The sequence below is a fragment of the Erinaceus europaeus genome, chromosome 11, assembly GCF_950295315.1.
Source record: "Erinaceus europaeus chromosome 11, mEriEur2.1, whole genome shotgun sequence".
NCBI classification, from domain to species: Eukaryota; Metazoa; Chordata; class Mammalia; order Eulipotyphla; family Erinaceidae; genus Erinaceus; species Erinaceus europaeus.
In genome coordinates, this window is record NC_080172.1 from 61,379,253 (window position 1) to 61,398,505 (window position 19,253).

General features: G+C 36.3%; 1 protein-coding gene across 1 annotated transcript in view; it reads right to left on the minus strand.

The window, feature by feature from the left end:
- The window catches only part of SYCP1 (synaptonemal complex protein 1), a 100,283-nt gene that overhangs the window by 39,428 nt on the left and 41,602 nt on the right, over positions 1–19,253 (minus strand). Inside the window, exons 15-21 of the mRNA XM_060201833.1 lie at positions 18,876–18,943; positions 18,170–18,231; positions 13,699–13,803; positions 11,795–11,898; positions 7,437–7,554; positions 6,251–6,321; positions 2,081–2,162 (exon numbers count right to left, since the gene is read on the minus strand). Of these exons, the coding sequence (XP_060057816.1) occupies positions 2,081–2,162; positions 6,251–6,321; positions 7,437–7,554; positions 11,795–11,898; positions 13,699–13,803; positions 18,170–18,231; positions 18,876–18,943 (610 nt within the window). The remainder of the gene's footprint in view (positions 1–2,080; positions 2,163–6,250; positions 6,322–7,436; positions 7,555–11,794; positions 11,899–13,698; positions 13,804–18,169; positions 18,232–18,875; positions 18,944–19,253) is intronic.

The window sequence follows — 19,253 nt, forward strand, 5'->3', positions numbered from 1 at the left end:
CTCTCTAACTTGAGGCCAGATCCCATAAACCTAATTCCCATTTGGATACAACAAATAACACTCAATGTTTTAACAGCTGGGACAAAGACTAAGCTCCTCAGAGAAGAAGTGACTATAAAAGCTGGATAAGAGTAAGAGACTGGTTCATTTAAACATGGTCTTTTTGGCCACTATCAGGCCACCCCATCACTCAGGGTCCTAGACAGGGAATCCCTGGATTCCCCCATAGATAATATGAGCCTAGACTTCTGATAGGTCCCTCTCTCTACCATCACTGGTCGCCTCCATCAGAAACATCAGAATAAGCTCTCTTCAGGACCATACCCTCACTATGAGCTAGCAGTGGTAGGGGCTGCCTCACTCTCAGAAGGGAGGCTGGGTCATTCTACTCTGTCACTGGTTCTGGTTCTGAAGTGAGTGCAGCCTAGAGTGTTCCTAGCTGTGACTATGGACTGTGAGTTCAGTCTGACAGGGACTCAGAGGTTGTACAGGCTCCTGTGCTAAATATATGCCCTGGATTAGATCACTGTAGTAAACAGTTAATTGAATTCAAATATCTTCAAGTTTTTTAGTGACTCTCTGTCTTAATCCTGCTTTCTAGTTCTACTTTCAACTCTGACACCATCTCCCCAGAATATATTTCTAGCCCACCCCCATGTTAGCTATCAAGCTCAAGCAAAGATTATTAAGATATTTTAAGAACGTTCCACCTAGGAACATTCTTAAAATAGACTTCCTAGCTTCCATCTATCCTAAAGTCCCTTCTTTCATCTGCTCTATTCCTACTTTTTGGTTCCTGTTTATTAAATATTTTGTTCTGCTTTTGATCTTACTACATTTCAGCCACTAAGTTCCGGATGCTACTATGATTCCATCCTAACTTCCTTGGGCAAATGACCTCATCTGTGCTTCCTAGAATCTCACCTCTCCAAACCCTACCCCACTAGGGAAAGATAGAAACAGGCTAGGGGTATGGTTCAACCTATCAATGCCCAAATGCAGCAGAGAAGCAATTACATAAGTCAGAACTCCCACCTTCTGCACTTAAAAAAGAATGTTGGTCCATAATCCCAAAGGGATAAACAATAGGGAAGTTTCCAGTAGAGGAGATGGGACACAGAACTCTGGTGGTGGAAACTATATAGAATTATACCCCTATTACAATTATACTCCCCTTATAATCTTGTAAATCAGTATTAAATCACTAATAAAAATAAATTATTCAAATAATAATAAACCATAGGACCAGAAGTTTGCTCACCCAGTATGATGCTCTTTTTTAATTATTATCTTTATTTATTGAATAGAGAGCCAGAAATTGAGAGATAGGGGAGACAGAGAGAATGAATGAATAAGAAAGAGAAACTTGCAGCACTGCTTTACCACTAGCAAAGCCTACCACCTGCAGGTGAGGGCTGGGGGCTCGAACCTGGATCCTTGCACATTGTAACATATGCACTCAACCAGGTGCACCACCAGCCATCCCTTGGTACTTTTCTTTACTATGTGCAAGGTCCTGAGTTCAAGCCCTGGCACTACATGGCACCATGGCACCCAGAGAAATCTCCACAGATGACTCATCAGTAGCACTATGGTATCTCTCTGTCTCTAAAGTAAAAGAAGTGGGGAAAATGTCCCAATCATAGTAGAATCACACATGCACAAAGTCCTAGATAACAACAAAAAAGTAAGAATAATACATATGAACCATACAGCATAACCCGAAGTTGCCTATATTTCTAAGGTCAACAATATTTCTAAGGTTTACAGTAACCCTAGTTATAGGTAGTTATAGGTAATATAATTTATTTTTTTAGATAGAAGTTGTTGTTTTATGATTTGAAATGTAAAAAAATTCATTAGTAGACATACATTTTCACAGAAGCCAGACCTTCCACCTTCGGCACCCCATAATGATCCTGGGTCCATACTCCCAGAGGGATAAAGAATAGGAAAGCTATCGAGGGAGTGGATTGGATATGGAGTTCTAGTGGTGGGAACTGTGTGGAATTGTGCCCCACTTATGCTATGGTCTTGTCAAGATTTCCATTTTATAAATAAAAATTTTTTAGAAACATACATTTTCTTCACTCTTATCCAATTTAAATTTCACTTCATCTCCTTTCTGCTTTAGTTCTTCTCTCACGGACTCCAGTTCATTCCTTAATGAAAGTAAAATAACTGCATTGTAATAAAATGTATATTTTTATTTCATTCTTTCTGGTATTTCTAAAATGGTTCATTATCATTTATGTTATTTTTTATTTTTCTTAGTCACTTTTCTTGCATTAATACTAATAGTCACATGTCTACACCTAGATTTAAATTATTTATTATTTTATTTTGAAATTATATGAATTCCTATAGGGACTTTTTCCACTTTAAAAAACTAGAAACACATCTTTCTAATTTAAGTCAAGATTTCATTTTACTGCTTCCTTAGTCATCATTCTAAGACAAAGTCATAAATTTATAAATCAACTAAGTTTGTTAATACAAGTGATTTTAAAAAAGTATATGACAGAGATATCTTCATGAAAATGTCTTTATATTTGTAAAGTATCTCTCTGGAAACATACACAAGAAACCTCTGGGTAAAGAAAATGAATAGCATATGACAAAGAGCAGCAGAAAGATAGTAAAGATAAAGTTAAGGAGTTTTAAGTCCCTGTGTGCTCGTTTGTCCCTTCAAATTTTGCACCATATGCATTAGCCTTTCAACTTTAAACTAAAAATCTGTAGTAAGGGGGGTAGATAGCATAATGTTTATGCAGACTCTCACACTTGAGACTCCATAGCCCCAGGTGTGCTCTGTTTAAAAAAAAAATCTATGATAAGGAGATGGCTCAGCAAATAAAGCACATATCTTATCATGCCTACAACTACAGGTTCAATTTCTGATATCACATGAAAGCACCATGGACACATCCAAGGGAACTCCATGCATGGTGAAATACAGTTTTCGTATCTCTCCTTTATCTTCAAAAAATATAGAGTAAGAAGAAATTTTGCAGGGCCAACAAAAGATAGTGCACCTGCTTTATCATGAATACAACCCAGGTTCAAGCACAGCACCGACCAGATTGGAGGAAGGTTCTGTGCTGTGGTGTCTTCCCTACCCTTTCTGTCTGAAAAAGCTGGTGTGAAATAGTAAAGTCCTAGTGATGACTGAAAAATAAAAAGAAATTGGACTAGGGAACCAACTTAGTAGTATCATGTACATGTGGGATCCTAGGGTTTATGCCCCAGAACAACATAAAAAGAATTTTTTTATCTTTTACATAGGAACAATGCTACTTTGTTAATTAATGATTTTTTTATTTAAGGCACTCTAGAACATTGTACCCAGGGCCCCCATGCATGTGTATTACCATAGTCACCCCAGTCCAATTTTTTTCTACATTTTTAATAAAAAGAGAGAAACAGTGAGCATATACATTAGTCTTTTGAAGTTTTTTTAAACTAAAAATCTGTGGTAATAAGGGTAGAAGCATAATGATTTTGGAGAAACTCTCATGCTTGAGGCTCCAAAGGCCCAGGTTCAATCCCCGAGCCACCATAAGCCAGAGCTGGAAAACAAAGAGAGCAATGCACTGCTTCACCATCTGTGGAGTTCTCCTTGCTGCTCCCATACAATCTTGAGCCATTTCCCTTGCACCTAAAGTTATTCCAAAGTGAGATCTCTCTTATTACCACTAGTATATTACTACGTAATATGGATGCATTAAACAGTTCTCAATTCTTCTTCTAGCATTTGCCATAGTTCTCAATTATGTGGAATAACAATATCTAAGATATTTACTCTTGCAGTATTAAAATTTAATTGGGGGGCCATTAATGGTAGCACACCTGGCTGAGTGCACATGTTACGGTGTGCAAGTACCTGGGTTCAAGCCCCCAGTAGCCACCTACAGGGGGAAAGCTTCACAAGTGGTGAAGCAGTTCTGCAGGTGTCTCTCTGTTTCTCTCCCTCTCTATCTCCCCCTTCCTCTCAATTTCAAACTGTCTCTATCCAATAAGTAAGTAAAGATAACAATTTTTTAAAAAGAACAATTTGTTTAAAAAAAATTAATTAGCGGGAGTCAGGCAGTAGGGAAGCAAGTTAAGTGCACATGGAGCAAAGCGCAAAGACCCGTAATCATCCGGGTTCCAGCCCCTGGCTCCCCACCTGCAGGGGCGTCACTTCACAAGCAGTGAAGCAGGTCTGCAGGTGTCTATCTTTCTCTCCCCATCTTCCCCTCTTCTCTCCATTTCTCTCTGTCCTATCCAACAATGACGACATCAATAACAAGGGCAACAAAAGGGAATAAATAAATACTTTAAAAAGAACTTTAAAAATACATATTAAAAAATTAATTAGCATATCCTTATTTATCTAAACATATTTAGAGTTCTCTAAGTCTGTATAGTAGGTAGATGTGCAAAAAGGTATTGTCCAAATACTTTTAATAATTTGAAATAATTATTCCTATGATTCCAAAGATCCTACTACTTGAAATTCAGCCTAGAAAATTCAAAATAAGGGGCTAGGTGGTGGCACACCCATTTAAGCACTCACATTATAGTGCACAAGGACCTAGGTTCAAGATGCTGGTCCCCACCTTCCAGGGAAAAGTTTCACAAGTATGGAAGCATTGCCACAAGTGTCTCTCTGTCTCTCTCCCTCTCTATCAACCCCTTCCCTCTCAATTTCTCTGTCTCTACATAAAATAAATAAAATATTTTTAAAATAATGCCTTTAAAAGAAGAAAATTCAAAATAAAGAAAACTAGTAGTTGCCAAAGTTTTATAACAATATTACTTATTGTAGTAAAAAACTAGAAAATATAAATATTGAAAAATAAATAGGTTAAGAATAAAGCATACTATCCCACTTAATTGACTGTATATAGACATCAAAATAGATTTTTATAGAGCTGGGTAGATAGCATAATGGGCATGCAAAAAAACTTTTGTACCTGAGGCTCTGAAATCTCAGGTTCAATCCCCAGCATCACCACAAGTCAGAGCACCACTTTGATTTTAAAAAAAGAGAGAGAGGAAGAGAGAGAAAGAAAGGAATAAAGAAAGAAAGAAAAAGAAGACAAAGGAAGAGGAGGAAGAGAAAGAGAAAAGAATGAAAAACAGGTGGCTATAAAAACTATCTAAAAATATGGTATGTTGGAGCTGAAAGGTGATGCACCCAGTTGAACACGTTACCATGAGTAAGGATCCAAGTATGAGCCCCCCAGTCCCCATCACACGGGGGAAGCTTCACAAGCGGTAAAGCAGGTCTGCAGATCTCTTTTTCTCTCTCTCTCTACCTCTCCATTTCCTCTCAATTTTTTCCTATCCTATTAAATAAAAGGAAAAAATAGCCACCAGTATCAAGCCCCAATGATAATCCTAAAGGCAATAAAGATAGATAGATAGACAGCCAGATAGATAGATAGATGATAGACATAGATGATAAATAGACAGACAGACAGACAGACAGATGGATAGATAGAAGTAGGTAAGTAGATAGGTGAACAATAGATACTGTTTGTAGCCCAAGAGGAACCACAATGGCTAAAACACTGGACTGTCAAGCATGAGGTCTAGAATCTGACCATCAGTATCATAAATGTAAGAGTGATACACAGGTTCTTTTTCTCTCTCTTTCATTAATAATTAATTCAATATTTTAAATGTGGATTATGCTTAAAATAATATTAACTTGGGAGTCAGGCAGTAGCGCAGCAGGTTAAGCACACATGGCGCTAAGCACAAGGACCAGCATAAGAATCCAGGTTTGGGCTCCCCACCTGCAGGGGAGTTGCTTCACAGGTGGTGAAGGAGGTTTGCAGGTGTCTATCTTTCTCTCTCCGTCTCTGTCTTCCCCTCCTCTCTCCATTTCTCTCTTTCCTATCTAACAATGACAACATCAATAACAACTACAATGATAACTACAACAACAATAAAAAAACAAGGGCAACAAAAGGTAAAATAAATATCAAAAATAAAATAATATTAACTTTTAGTTCTCTTGTAAATAGCCTAGCATGTTAATGTACTCTTAATTAAATATTAATAATTTTGTTTTAAAATTAATTTCCATATACATTGTTATAATTTTACTTTTAAGCAGTATTTCAAAGCAGTACTTTAAGATTCATTCTTATTTCTACTACATTCAGTGTTGCTTAATCTAAATTAACTATAATAAATTAATGAAAATTAAATACTAAAATATTTTGCCAGACAAAAATAATCAACTCAGTAGTCTTGCCTTAATTGTGTTTCCGTTTCTTCCAGATTTCCTATTTGTTTCAACATCTTTCCTTCTTGCTTTTTGCTATGCTAAGGAAATAATGTCATTTATATCAATTATTTGTTTCAAAATCTTGAAACCAATATCTAAGATCTTTATCCATCAGCATAAATTTCATTTAGTTATAGGCAAAGCAAGAGAATGGGCTACTTATGTTGCACTTCCACACTACATTTTACTTTATCTCCAGTCGACCTCTATGAAATACTTAACAAAACAAGCCTTACATGTTGTCTTCCAATAGTATTTTGAACCTTATATCTTTTGTTCATATTACTGTGATGTCAAGGAATGCTTTACAACTCAATCAATTAGTAGTTCATCAAAAAACAGTGCTATAATCTCTCTTAATTTTTCATCAGATAGAAGTGATTCTGTGAATTCTTAAAACACTTTGGCCCAAAAACAATGCATAGCATGGCATAATATTTTAAGTTATTTGAGCATTTATTTATTCTACTAGTCCATAACTCTTAAGTGGAAGGATGATATTACATCCATCATTGCATCTTTTATGATTGTACCATCATCATAGTATCTTTTATGGTTTACCTAATAATTATTTGTTGAATAAATACTTTCTATAAAATCTTTATGTTTAACATATTAGTTTTATGAATGGGAAGCCACTAGATTCTGTTTCCCATTATCACAATCTAAAATCATATGTATACTTGTCTCCTAAAACTAAATATGAACTCTAATAAGAAATATATATATGTATTTCTTCTTCCTCCTCCTTTCTCTTCCTATTCTTCTTCTTCCAGTTATTGCTGGGGTTCGGTGCCAGTACTACGAATCCACAGCTCCTGGAGGCCATTTTTTTTCCATTTTGTTATAGGATAGGACAGAGAGAAATTGGGGGAGGGGGAAGAAGTAGAGAGAGGAATAGAAAGACACCTGCAACCCTGCTTCACGGCTTGTGAAGCCACCCTTGCAGGTAGGGAGCCGCAGGCTCAAACTGGGAACCTTGTGCAAGTCCTTGCACTTCTCTGTTTGCTTAACCTGGTGTACTACCACCAGATGCCAAAGAACCATAGTTTAAAAGCTGAAATAATCCTTAGATAAAGTTCCTCTGTTCTAGTCTCTTAACTGTACAGGTAAAAAAAACTAAGTCACTATTATGTGCACTCTTTCAACTTACATTAATATTTTCTTGAAGTTTCTTGAGTTCTAGTGTCATGTTACTTGTTTCTTGCATTAGTTCTTTGTTCTCCAGTGAAAATCTGTCACAGCTTGCAGTTAGGTTAATATTCTTATGCCTATTTTTAAATATTTAACACAAAAATATTTACATATGAAATTATATAATCCATACTTTAATTCAAAATAGTCTTGAGGCAATTAAAAGGGTATGATATAAATTTTTTAAATGACAATAAAATATGAAGCCATGTGATAGGTACATGTGGGTTCCTTATACTACTGTTTATGCTTAAAATATTTCTATAAATTTTTCAAAATGTCATGAGACTCAGGAATTAACACAATGGTAGCATACAGAACTTGTATTCAAGAAGTTCTAGGTTCGACCACCTACACTACTAATAACCAAAGATGTGCTTTGACTAGGGAATGTTATGCATGTACAAACTATTGTATTTACTGTTGAATGTAAAGCATTAATTCCCCCAATAAAGAAATAAATTATTAAAAAAAAAAGATGTGCTTTGGTTTTAAAAAATGACATATATTTGTGGTCTGGGAGGTGGCACAGTGATAAAGCTTTGGACTCTCACGCATGAGGTCCCGAGTTTGAGCCCCGGCAGCCCATGTGACAGAGTGATGTCTGGTTCTTTTTCTCTCCTCCTATCTTTCTCATAAATAAATTTTTTAAAATGACATATATTGGGAGTCGGGTAGTATCACAGCGGATTGAGCACAGGTGGCACAAAGCACAAGGACCAGCATAAGGATCCTGGTCTGAGCCCCCAGTTCCCCATCTGCAGGGGAGTTGCTTCACAGGCGGTGAAGCAGGTGTGCAGGTGACTTTCTCTCCCCCCTCAGTCTTCCCCTCCTCTCTCCATTTCTCTCTGTCCTATCCAACAATGACGACAACAATAACTACAACAATATAACAAGGGCCACAAAAGGGAGTAAATAAATAGTAAAAAAAAAAAAAAGCTTAAATTTTTTTTTAAAAAGGACATATATTTTATTGCACTGCATATTTATCACAACTAATTCCCTCATGCCATTTCAAAAATTTAAAACATATAGTATTTTGTTCATGTAATTTTTTCCTTATAGTAAACTGTCTCTAGAAAACTGTCTCAAATTCTGATAATCTGATTAAAGTAGCAGATGAAGAATGAATTTGTTTAATTAATATAAGGTAAATAAAACTACACTTAGCATTTATGTATAATACAATCTGTTTTTGCAAGATATCAAATGCTGTACATTGATAGGCAGATTACTGCTGTTATTGTTTACCAGAATCAACCTCATATGAAGGAAGTGGAGTGTATGACTCTACGGAATAACTTCAAAACACCTATTATTATCTCCTACTTTCCGATATTGGAAATTCATCAAAGAACAGTTAAAGCTCCTCATTAAAAATGAAACGTTGTAGGTTGGGGAGATAGCATATTTGGTTATGCAAACAGACTTAATGCCTGAGGCTCTGAAGTTCCAATTCCTTCACACCACCATAAGCCAAAGTTGAGCAGTGCTCTGGTAAAATAAATAAATAAATGAACAAACAAACATATTATAAAAAATGAGCCAGATGAATAAGGGCAAGAGACTGGCATACTTTAATGATGACTCTTCAGTCCCTATCAGGCCATCCCATCAGCTGGGGCCCTATTTGGGGAGTCCTGAGATTCCCAAACAGACATGATGGGCCTAGACCTCGAATAAATCCCTCTCTCCATTGTTACTGGTCATCTCTAGCAGGAACAACAAAATAGACCCCTTTGTGGGCCCCCCATAGGACCTTGCCCTCAACTTGGATCAACAAGGGTAGAGAATGTTCCATCCTCCAAAAGGAGGATGGACAACATACTCTTATGCTACACCTGAGGAAGATGGGTCCTAAAATTGGGGCAGCTTGGAATGTTCCTACTAATGACCACAGAATGTGAGCTCAGATCTACAGGGATGCAGAGGTCACATAGGCTCCTAAGCTGAATATGGGCCCCAGACCAAATTAAATTGATGGGGTTTACAGTCAACAAAATTTATACACCTTTCCCATATTTGGGAGCTACTCTCTTCCATGATCCAGCTTTCTGGTCCTTTTTCCAGCCATGACATAATCTCCCCAGACAATAACTTGGATCCACTGGCGTATCAGATATCTTTCTCTCCCCCTCTCTATCTTCCCTTCCTCTCTCCATTTCTCTCTGCCCTATATAACAATGACATCAATAACAACAATAATAACTACTACAACATAAAAAAAACAAGGGAAACAAAAGGGAAAATAAAAATTTTTTTTTTAATTTTTTTAAATCAAAGGTTGGGAGTCATGCGGTAGTGCAGTGAGTTAAATGCAAGTGGCGTGAAGTGCAAGGACTAGCATAAGGTTCAAGCCCCCGGCTCCCTACCTGCAGGGGAGTCACTTCACAGACAGTGAAACAGGTCTGCAGGTTTCTTTCTCTCCCCCTCTCTGTCTTTCCCTCCTCTCTCCATTTCTCTCTGTCCTATCCAACAATAATAATAAGTAAATGTTTTTTAAAAAATAAAAGGCTGAAAGAAAACATATCAAAGAAAACAAATTTATACTAAAGAATAAAAATAAATCAATTCATTTATTTAAAAGGATTTTGGTAAGTCGGGAAGTAAAAGACAATTACCAAATAGTTTTACTCATATGTGGAATATAAAAAACAAGGAAAATCACTTGGCAAAGCACAACAAAATTCTTTAAAACATGGTGATTATTAGGAGGACAGAGGAAGTGGGTTGAGAGGAAAGAGTAGGTGATTTTGAAATTATAACAGCACAAATATTTTGGTGTTGGGCGTAGCAAACTATATTCAGTGTTATAAGAATGAAGTTGCACCCTTGAAATTTTATAGTATTGGAAACCAATAATAAATTAGTAGCACTATTAAAATGAGTTTTGCTTAGTAAATGACTTTTACTCCCAGTATCTTCCCCAAAAGTACTGAAGAAAGGTACTAAAAGCAGGGTGTAGGGGGTAGAAGCTGAGAACAAACTCAACAGGAAACTACTTTAAATTTACAGTACTTGGTGTGGTGTGGAACTATACACTATAATCCTACAATCTTGTAACCCACTCTTATGACAAATAATTTTTTAAATTGCTTATTTATCATTTTTATAAAGCACTAAAAACAGCAACCATAGGGAGGAAATCATGTATATCACTAGATTGGCTACTGAGTGGTTTTCTGTGAATAGTATCATAATTATTTCCTCCATGTTCTCTCAAATTCGTATTTACTGAGTAGGTAAGTCATTCAATAAAATACTCAATTTGGACAATGAAATAAGTTAATTTTTATTCTGACTTTTCATCAATATCAACATAACATTTTTGGCAGTCAGTCAACAATATTTATACACCTTTCCCATATTTGAGAGCTACTCTCTTCCCTGATCCAGCTGCCTAGCCCTTTTTCCAGTCATGACATCATCTCTCCAGACAATAAATTGGATCCACTTGTATATCAGATGTCAGGCTCAGAAAAAAAAAAAAAAAAAAAAAACACTAGTATAGTCATGGGGTCCTTTGGAATAGAACTAAAATAGACCTACTAGCTATCTACAAAACAGAGATACCCCCCCATTCTTCATCTGCACTATTCCAGCCTTTAGGTTCATGATTAACCAACAATTTGTTTTATATGTTAACTCTCTTTTCAGCCACCAGGTTCCAGATGCTAACATGATGCCAACCTGACTTCCCTGAACAGACAATCCCACCAGTGTGTCCTGGAGTCCCGCTTCCCCAGAGCTCTGCCCCACTAGGGAAAGAGACAGACTGGGAGTTCAGTGAGGAAGCAATTACAGAAGCCGGACCTTCCACCTTCTGCACCCCATAATGACTCTGGGTCCATACTCCCAGAAGGATAAAGAATAGGAAAGTTATCAGGGGAGGGGATGGGATACGGAGTTCTGATGGTGGGAATTGAGTGGAGTTGTACCCCTCTTATCCTATGGTTTTTATCAGTGTTTCCTTTTTATAAATTATTTTTTTTAATTTTCAGCAAGACAACTATATAGAACTGAAATTAATTATTTTTAGGAACTAGTTTCAAGTAAATAGTATATATATATATATATATATATATATATATATATATATTCACCTAAAGCAGTTCTCAACTTTGAGATGTACTATTTTTATTATAGTATTTATTTCCCTTACCAATAAAACTGATGTTATTTTGTCCCTAATTTAAAACTAAGTTAAAATTTTAAGTCTATTCAAGTAAATGCTGAACACAATTTACAAATTAATTAACTATTAGAAATCTTAAGAAATGAATATATAAGCTATTCATAAATTGATAGAAAACATACTTCTCATTTTCAAGTTCAGTTTTCAGCTCTTTAAGTTGTCTGGAAAAATGTTGTTCACTTGCTGCAACAGCAGTTAACTGTTTTTCCAAATCATCTATTGTTTTCTGGAAAATAAATTATAGATCCACAACAAATTCTTTTTTTTACAATTTTCTCATTTACAAAATTTGGTGACTAAGTTATGTATTTGGCAAGAATTTGATTGAAAAATATGTCAATTTTCAAAATGTTAAGTGTATTTAACATTTACTTTACATAAGTAAATAACCATATCAGAAAGGCAAAAGCACAAAGATAACTATTATATCTAATAATCATAACTTTTACATAACTCATAAAAATTAAACAATTTGTTGGCCCAGGAGGTGGCGCAGTGGATAAAGTGTTTGACTCTCAAGCATGAGGTCCTGAGTTCACTCTCCAGCAACACATGTACCAGAGTGATGTCTGGTTCTTTATCTCTCTTCTCCTCTTTCTCATTAGTAAATAAATTAAAATCTTTTTAAAAAATTAAATAATTTGTTTTAAAATTGCAAATGCTATAATTTTAAAACAATGACTAACAAAAGCAGTATCTGTAAATCCCACAAATCATAACATTACATGTAAAAGTTATAAAATATTGTCAATATTACTCACCCAAGTAATTAATTTCTATGATAGTTTTATATTAAGAGGATGCTAATTAATGGAATCAGAGAGTATCTTTAAAGCTAAGCTATTCTTACTATTATAAAAATGTGACACTTAAGAAGCAAGATAAGAGGGGCCAGAAGGTGGTACACTGGATTGAGTACACACATTACCATGCACAAGACCCTAGGTTCAAGCCTCTCTCCTGTCACCCCATCCCGCCTGCAAAGGGGAAAGTTCACTGCTACAAATGTCTCTGTTTCTTTCTACCTCCGTATATCCCCTCCTCCTCTCAATTTCCCTCTGTCCTATCAAATTAAAAAATAAGTAAAAATTGAAAAAAAATCAAGGGGTGAAGCTTGTACTGGGTGAGGCATGTTGCAGCAAAGTAAAAGAGAGATTCAGAAGGGAAGGGGTAGGATGATGATGGGAGTGGTGTGCAGACACCTGTCATGTGGAGATAAAAGTACCCATGTGTCAACAACTGTCCTGCAAACCATTATTTCCTCCAATAAAATGATTTTTTGAAAAGAAAACAAAGTGTTAAGTCATCAAAATAGCTCATTCAGTGTGCTGCTTTGCCATGTGCAAGACCCAGGTTTGAGTCAGGCCCCAATCACAGTCAAGAAAAACTTTGACTTTTTTTGAAAGTTTTTGAAAAACGTTTTTGGTGCTATGGTCTCTTTCACACTCTGTCTCTGCCTCTGCCTCTTTGTTTCTATCTTTTGGAAAACTGATACAGTAAAAGCATTCTTTATGAAAAGATATTATAAAAAACCATTATAAACTAAGACTTTAATAAAGTTTAATTTTAAATGTATTAAAAACTCAGGCTGGGCTAGTGAAATAGCTCACTTGAATAGTGTGCTGCTTTGCCATGTGTACAACCCTGGTTCAAGCCCAGCCACCACTGCACTGAAGGAACCTTCAGTACTGTGGTCACTTTCCCTTTCTCTCTCTCTCTGCCTCTTTACCTTTCTGTCTCTATTCAAAGAAAATAAAGAAGAAAAATGAAATATTCAAAGCATATAAGATGTAGCATTATGCATATATTGATATATTAAATGATGGCATTTCTTTCCCAAATTTATAATATGAAAGTTCCATAGATTTTAACATTGTTATCATACTAAATATAGGAGAAATATATACAGGAATATTACAAAGACAATCTTCACAAATTTAACAGTTACACCATAGTATATGGTTTAAGTCTGTACTATGGTCGAAAGATACTTGAGGAAAAAAAAGGCTTTCCTGTTTAAACAAACCTCTCTGGTTTGGAGTAGACCAATCAGTTCTTGCTCTGTTCCTTTTAAGTCTTCAGCAATCTTTTCAAACTGTTTGTTTTCATCTAAATGCTTTTGTTTTTCTGCCTAGTTAAGAAAACCAATAAATCATGTCAAAATACATACATATTTAAAATAATCAAACAGACTAAATGAGTTGTAGATAAAAGGGTGAGTTTGTCTTTGGCAAAAAGTTTTTTTAAAAGAAAAGTAACTGCTGTATGCACCGAAGTAAAAGACTAGAGCATTGGGGAGGAGAATGGGAGCGGGTTTCAGGTCTTGGTGCATGATGGTGAAGTAGGACCTAACCTGGGGTTAGAATGTTTTGCAGAAAAACTGAGAGATTTTACACATGTACCAACAACTGTATTTCTGTATTTACTGCTGACTATAAACCATTAATCCCCCAACAAAAAAGTATTTATTTATAGAGAAGTAAGTCATTATTAGCATAATTTCAAAACTAAGTTTGATGACAGAAGATTTAAAAATATATACTATAAATCAAAAGTGCACAATAGTTTGCAGTGAACCAATAAATGAAGGAAGCAAGTAGAAAGACCTAAAAAGACACGATAAAGTACCTAATAACATAGTTTCTACTTAGACCTAGATACCCTCCTCACCTACTTCCTATTACACTTCCTTCGGTTACTCCAAAGCTAACTTTATCAAAGTAAGGACTACAAAAGTTGAATAAGGGCAAGAGATTGGCATACTTTAATAATGACTCTTAGGTCACTATCAGGCCACCCCATCAGCTGGGGCCCTAGTTGGAGAGTACTGGGATTCCTACACAGACATGATGATCCTACACCTCTAATAGATTTCTCTCTCCATTTGTCACTGGTCATCTCCAACAGGAACAACACAATGGACCCCTTTGTGGGCCCCCATAGGACCTTGCCCTCAATGTGGATCAACAATGGTAGAGAATATTCCATCCTCTGAAGGGAGGCTGGATAACATACTCTACCTACCACCTGAGGAAGATGGGTCCTGAAATTAGTGCAACTTGGAATGTTCCTACTCATGACCACAGAATGTGAGTTTGGACCTACAGGGATTCAGAGGTTACATACGCTCCTATGCTGAATATGGGACCTAGATCAAATTGATGGGGTTTACAATCAACAATATTTATACACCTTTCCCATATTTGGGAGCTACTCTCTTCCCTGATCCAGCTTCCTAGCCCTTTTTCCAGCCATGACATCATCTCCTGAGACAATAACTTGGGTCCACCTGCATATCAGATGTCAGACTCAGGAAAAAACTAATAAATTCATGGCGCCCTTTGGAATATACCTAATATAGACCTACTAGCTATTTCCAAAACAGAGACCCCCAAATATTCATCTGGACTCTTCCAGTCTTTAGGTTCATGATTAGTCAACAATTTGTTTGGCTTTGTATGTTAACTCTCTTTTCAGCCACCAGGTTCCAGATGATAACATGATGCCAACCTGACTTCCCTGGACAGACAACCCCACCAATGTGTCCTGGAGCCCCGCTTCCCCAGAGCTCTGCCCCACTAGGGAAAGAGAGAGATAGGCTGGGAATATTTATGGACCTGTCAATGCCTATGCTCAGCGGGGAAGCAATTACAGAAGCCAGACCTTCCACCTTCTGCACCCCATAATGACCCTGGGTCCATACTCCCAGAAGGATAAAGAATAGGAAGGCTATCAGGGGAGGGGATGGGATACAGAATTCTGGTGGTGGGAATTGTACACCTCTTATCCTATGGTCTTGTCATTGTTTCCGTTTTATAAATAAAACTTTAAAAAATAATATCCTGGAATATTTTTATTTTAAAAGTTCATTTAAGGAGGCCAGGAGGTGGTGTACCCAGTTAAGTGCATGCATTACCATATATGAGGATTCAGGTTTGAGGCCCCACTCCCCACCTGCAGAGGGGAGGCTTCACAAATGATAAAGCAGGTCTGCAGGTGACTTTCTTTCTCTTTCCATGCCTAACTCCCTCTCCCCTCTCAATTTCTATTTGTCCTACCAAATGAAATAATAATAATGATCTCACTCATAGAAGTTGAGAAATAAGAATATAAAGTGAAACACAAAGCAGAACTAGGACTAGGTTTGGTACCTGACACCAAAGTAAAGGACTCTGGGGGAAGGGGATTCAGGTCCTGGTGCACTATAGTGGAAGAGGACCCAGGCTGGGGGTGAGATGTATTACATAAAATTGAGAAATTCTGTACATGTACCAACAACTGTATATACTATAAACCATTAATCCCCCTATAAAATGTAATAGTAAAATAAAGCACAAAAGTCTTTGAATTAAAAGTTTATCTTGTGTATAAGTCACTCCAATTTACTAGCATTATTAGTCACTCATTATTTTACCAATTCTGCTTGTCCTTATATTTCACTAAAATATGTTTTTTTAAAAAAATATTCCCTTTTGTTGCCCTTGTTTTTTTATTGTTGTTGTAGTTATTATTGTTGTTGTTATTGATGTCATCGTTGTTAGGACAGAGAAATGGAGAGAGGAGGGAAAGACAGAGGGGGGAGAGAAAGATGGACACCTGCAGACCTGCTTCACCACCTGTGAAGCAACTCCCCTACAGGTGGGGAGCCAGGGGCTCAAACCGGGTTCCTTATGCAGGTCCTTGCACTTTGCGCCACGTGCGCTTAACTCACTGCGCTACTGCCCGACTCCCTAAAATATGTTTTAATATTGATGCAATGGTTGTTACTCTGCCTTATTTAATAACATAGAAGTTTAATTCTTCATATGCATGAACTGACATTTGAATAGTTATCAACAACTCCTATTCCTTTAATATTTATTTATTTATTTATTTATTGGATAGAGACAGAGAAACTGAGAGGAGAGGAGAAGATACGGAGGAAGACAGAGAGACACCTGCAGCTCTGCTTCACCGCTCATGAAGTTTTCCCCCTACAGGTGGGGACCAGGGGCTTGAGCAGTGTAATGTGAGTGCTTAACCAGGTGTGTCACTGGCTGGCCCCTCAACTCCTATTTCTTTAACGTTATCAAATTTCTAGTATTATTCATCCAAACAAGTGATTTTTAAATCAATTAATTTCATCAGAACATGCTCACTTTAGGCTGAGGATATTGCATAATGGAGTTGTAAAAAGAAAGTGTGTTTTATGCATGAGGTTCCAAACTCCGAGGTTCAATCCCCAGCACTACTATAAGCCAGCACTAAACAGTGCTCTGGAAATCAACCAATCAATCAATCAGTAATAAGAAATAAAAAGTAAAGAATGTGCCCATTTTATCAAATACACCATTTTAAATAAATTGCCAAAAATTCAATGTTCTACATAACCAAGGATAATCAAAACTATATAGCCTACAGATCAAATTTAGCTATAGTCTTCTATACCAGAGTTGGCAAAATATAGTCTAGAAAATCAAATCAAGGGACCAGGTGATGGCACACCTGGTTGAGCACATGTTACAATGTGTAAGGACCCAGGTTCAAGCCCCCAGTCCCCACCTGCAGGGGGGTAAGCCTTGCAAGTGGTGAAGCAGTGCTGCAGGTATCTCTCTGTATCCCTCCCTATCTCCCACTTTCCCTCTTGATTTCTGGCTGTCTCTATCCAATAAATAAATATAATAAAAAACTTAAAAATAATAAAATAAAATCAGTTGACAGTCTACTTCAGGTCTCTTGTCACATTTTACAAGGTTGTTTAAAATTGAAAGAAGCAAGGAGGAGGAGAGAACTAGCATTCTGTCTAGGGCCCATAAAATCTAAAGTATTGAGTAGTCCCATACAAAAACTGCCAACTCATGTATTACACCATGTAATGAATTAAAATATATAAATAATAATGAAGTCCTAACAAATTCATTAAATTTAATTCTCCCTCAAACACGAAGTATTGGCAATAGATAACTTGTGATTCAATATGTATACCACACAAACTTCTCAAATTTGAAGCTTTGTGGCTCAAAGAACACCAAATTTGTGCTTTATCAACTACAAAATGTTCACAATTGATCTTACCTAAATGTATTTTCAATACGTACAAATAATATAAAATTGCACTAAGATAATGATCAAGATATATAAAACTAGGTATAGAGAACCAGCAAGATAGCTCGCATGAATAGTATGATTCTTTGCTATGTGTGTAAACCAAAGTTTGAGCCCAGTCCCAACCACACTAAAGGATTTTTTGGTGCTGTTGCTTCTTTCACTCTCTCCCTCTCTGCAAAGGAGGAAAGGAAGGCAGGCAGGCAGGCAGGAAAGAAGGAAGAGACAGGGGAGGAGAAGGGAGGGGAGGGGAGGGGAGGGGAGGGGAGGGGAGGGGTAGGACAGGAGGAGACAAATATTTTTTTTTATTTTAGCTACAAAAAACTAGCATAAAACCTCTAAAGTGTGAAAGTCTGAATCAGTGAGTCTAAATTACTTTTTGCAAATATTACTGAAAGATATTATACACTTACCAATATCTTTTTCAGGTCTTCAAGTTCTATATCTTTATTATTTTTAAGCTTAGTCATCTCTTCTAAAATAAACAAAAAATAATAAATAAAATAAACAAAAAATGTAAATGTTTTAAAAGCTAAATTTAAATAATAAGAAAGGAAAAAAAGAAATAAGAATAATGTATTTTGAAGGAGAAAGCCAAGTTATATGGGTTAATAATTATAGAATTATTTAAAGCAAATAATAAACCATGGAGAAAATTATAAAACTATTCTAGGAAAACACCTATTAGTCCACTTTAACTTATACAAATTATATAGACATATATATGTATATATATTGGATTTTTCAATAGCACTATATATACTTATCTTTTTTTTTTTTTTTTGCCTTCAGGGTTATCACTAGAGCTCAATGCAGGCACTACGAATCCACTACTCCTGGTAGCCATTTTTTTCCATTTTATTGGACAGGACAGAGAGAAATTGAGAGGAGAGGGGAAAGACAGAGAAGGGGGAGAAAAAGATAAACACCTGCAGACCTGCTTTACAGCTTGTGAAGCAACTCCCCTGCAGGTGAGGACTGGGGGCTCAAACCCCAGTCTTTGAGCAGGCCCTTTTGTATGATGTGCACTTAACCTGGTGCACCACCGCCTGGCCCCTATACTCTTTAATTCTCTATAGTTCTAGACTAGGGTTAGACATGTAATTCTCTAAATCTTACCGAGTTCACTTGATTTCTTCTGAAGTTCCATGGTAAGTACATTCAATTGATCCTCACTTTTTTCCAATCTTTTAAAATAAGTTAGTTTACAATGTAAAATATACTTTTAGTCAGAATTCAATAAATAACACAAATCGGAGTGATTTAGCACCAATACATTTTAGTAAAAATTCATTCACTCAATTAGTAAAACTCTGTGCCTGATAGCTTAACTCTTCAAAATAAGATATTACTAGTTGTAAATTGACTGTGTGTGTGTGTATGTGTGTGTGTGTGTGTGTGTGTGTGTGTGTTTGTGTGTAACCATAGTGGATATGGTTTAAATAAACTTAGTATAAAACTATTATACTGATTTCTATATTATGAACAATATAAATA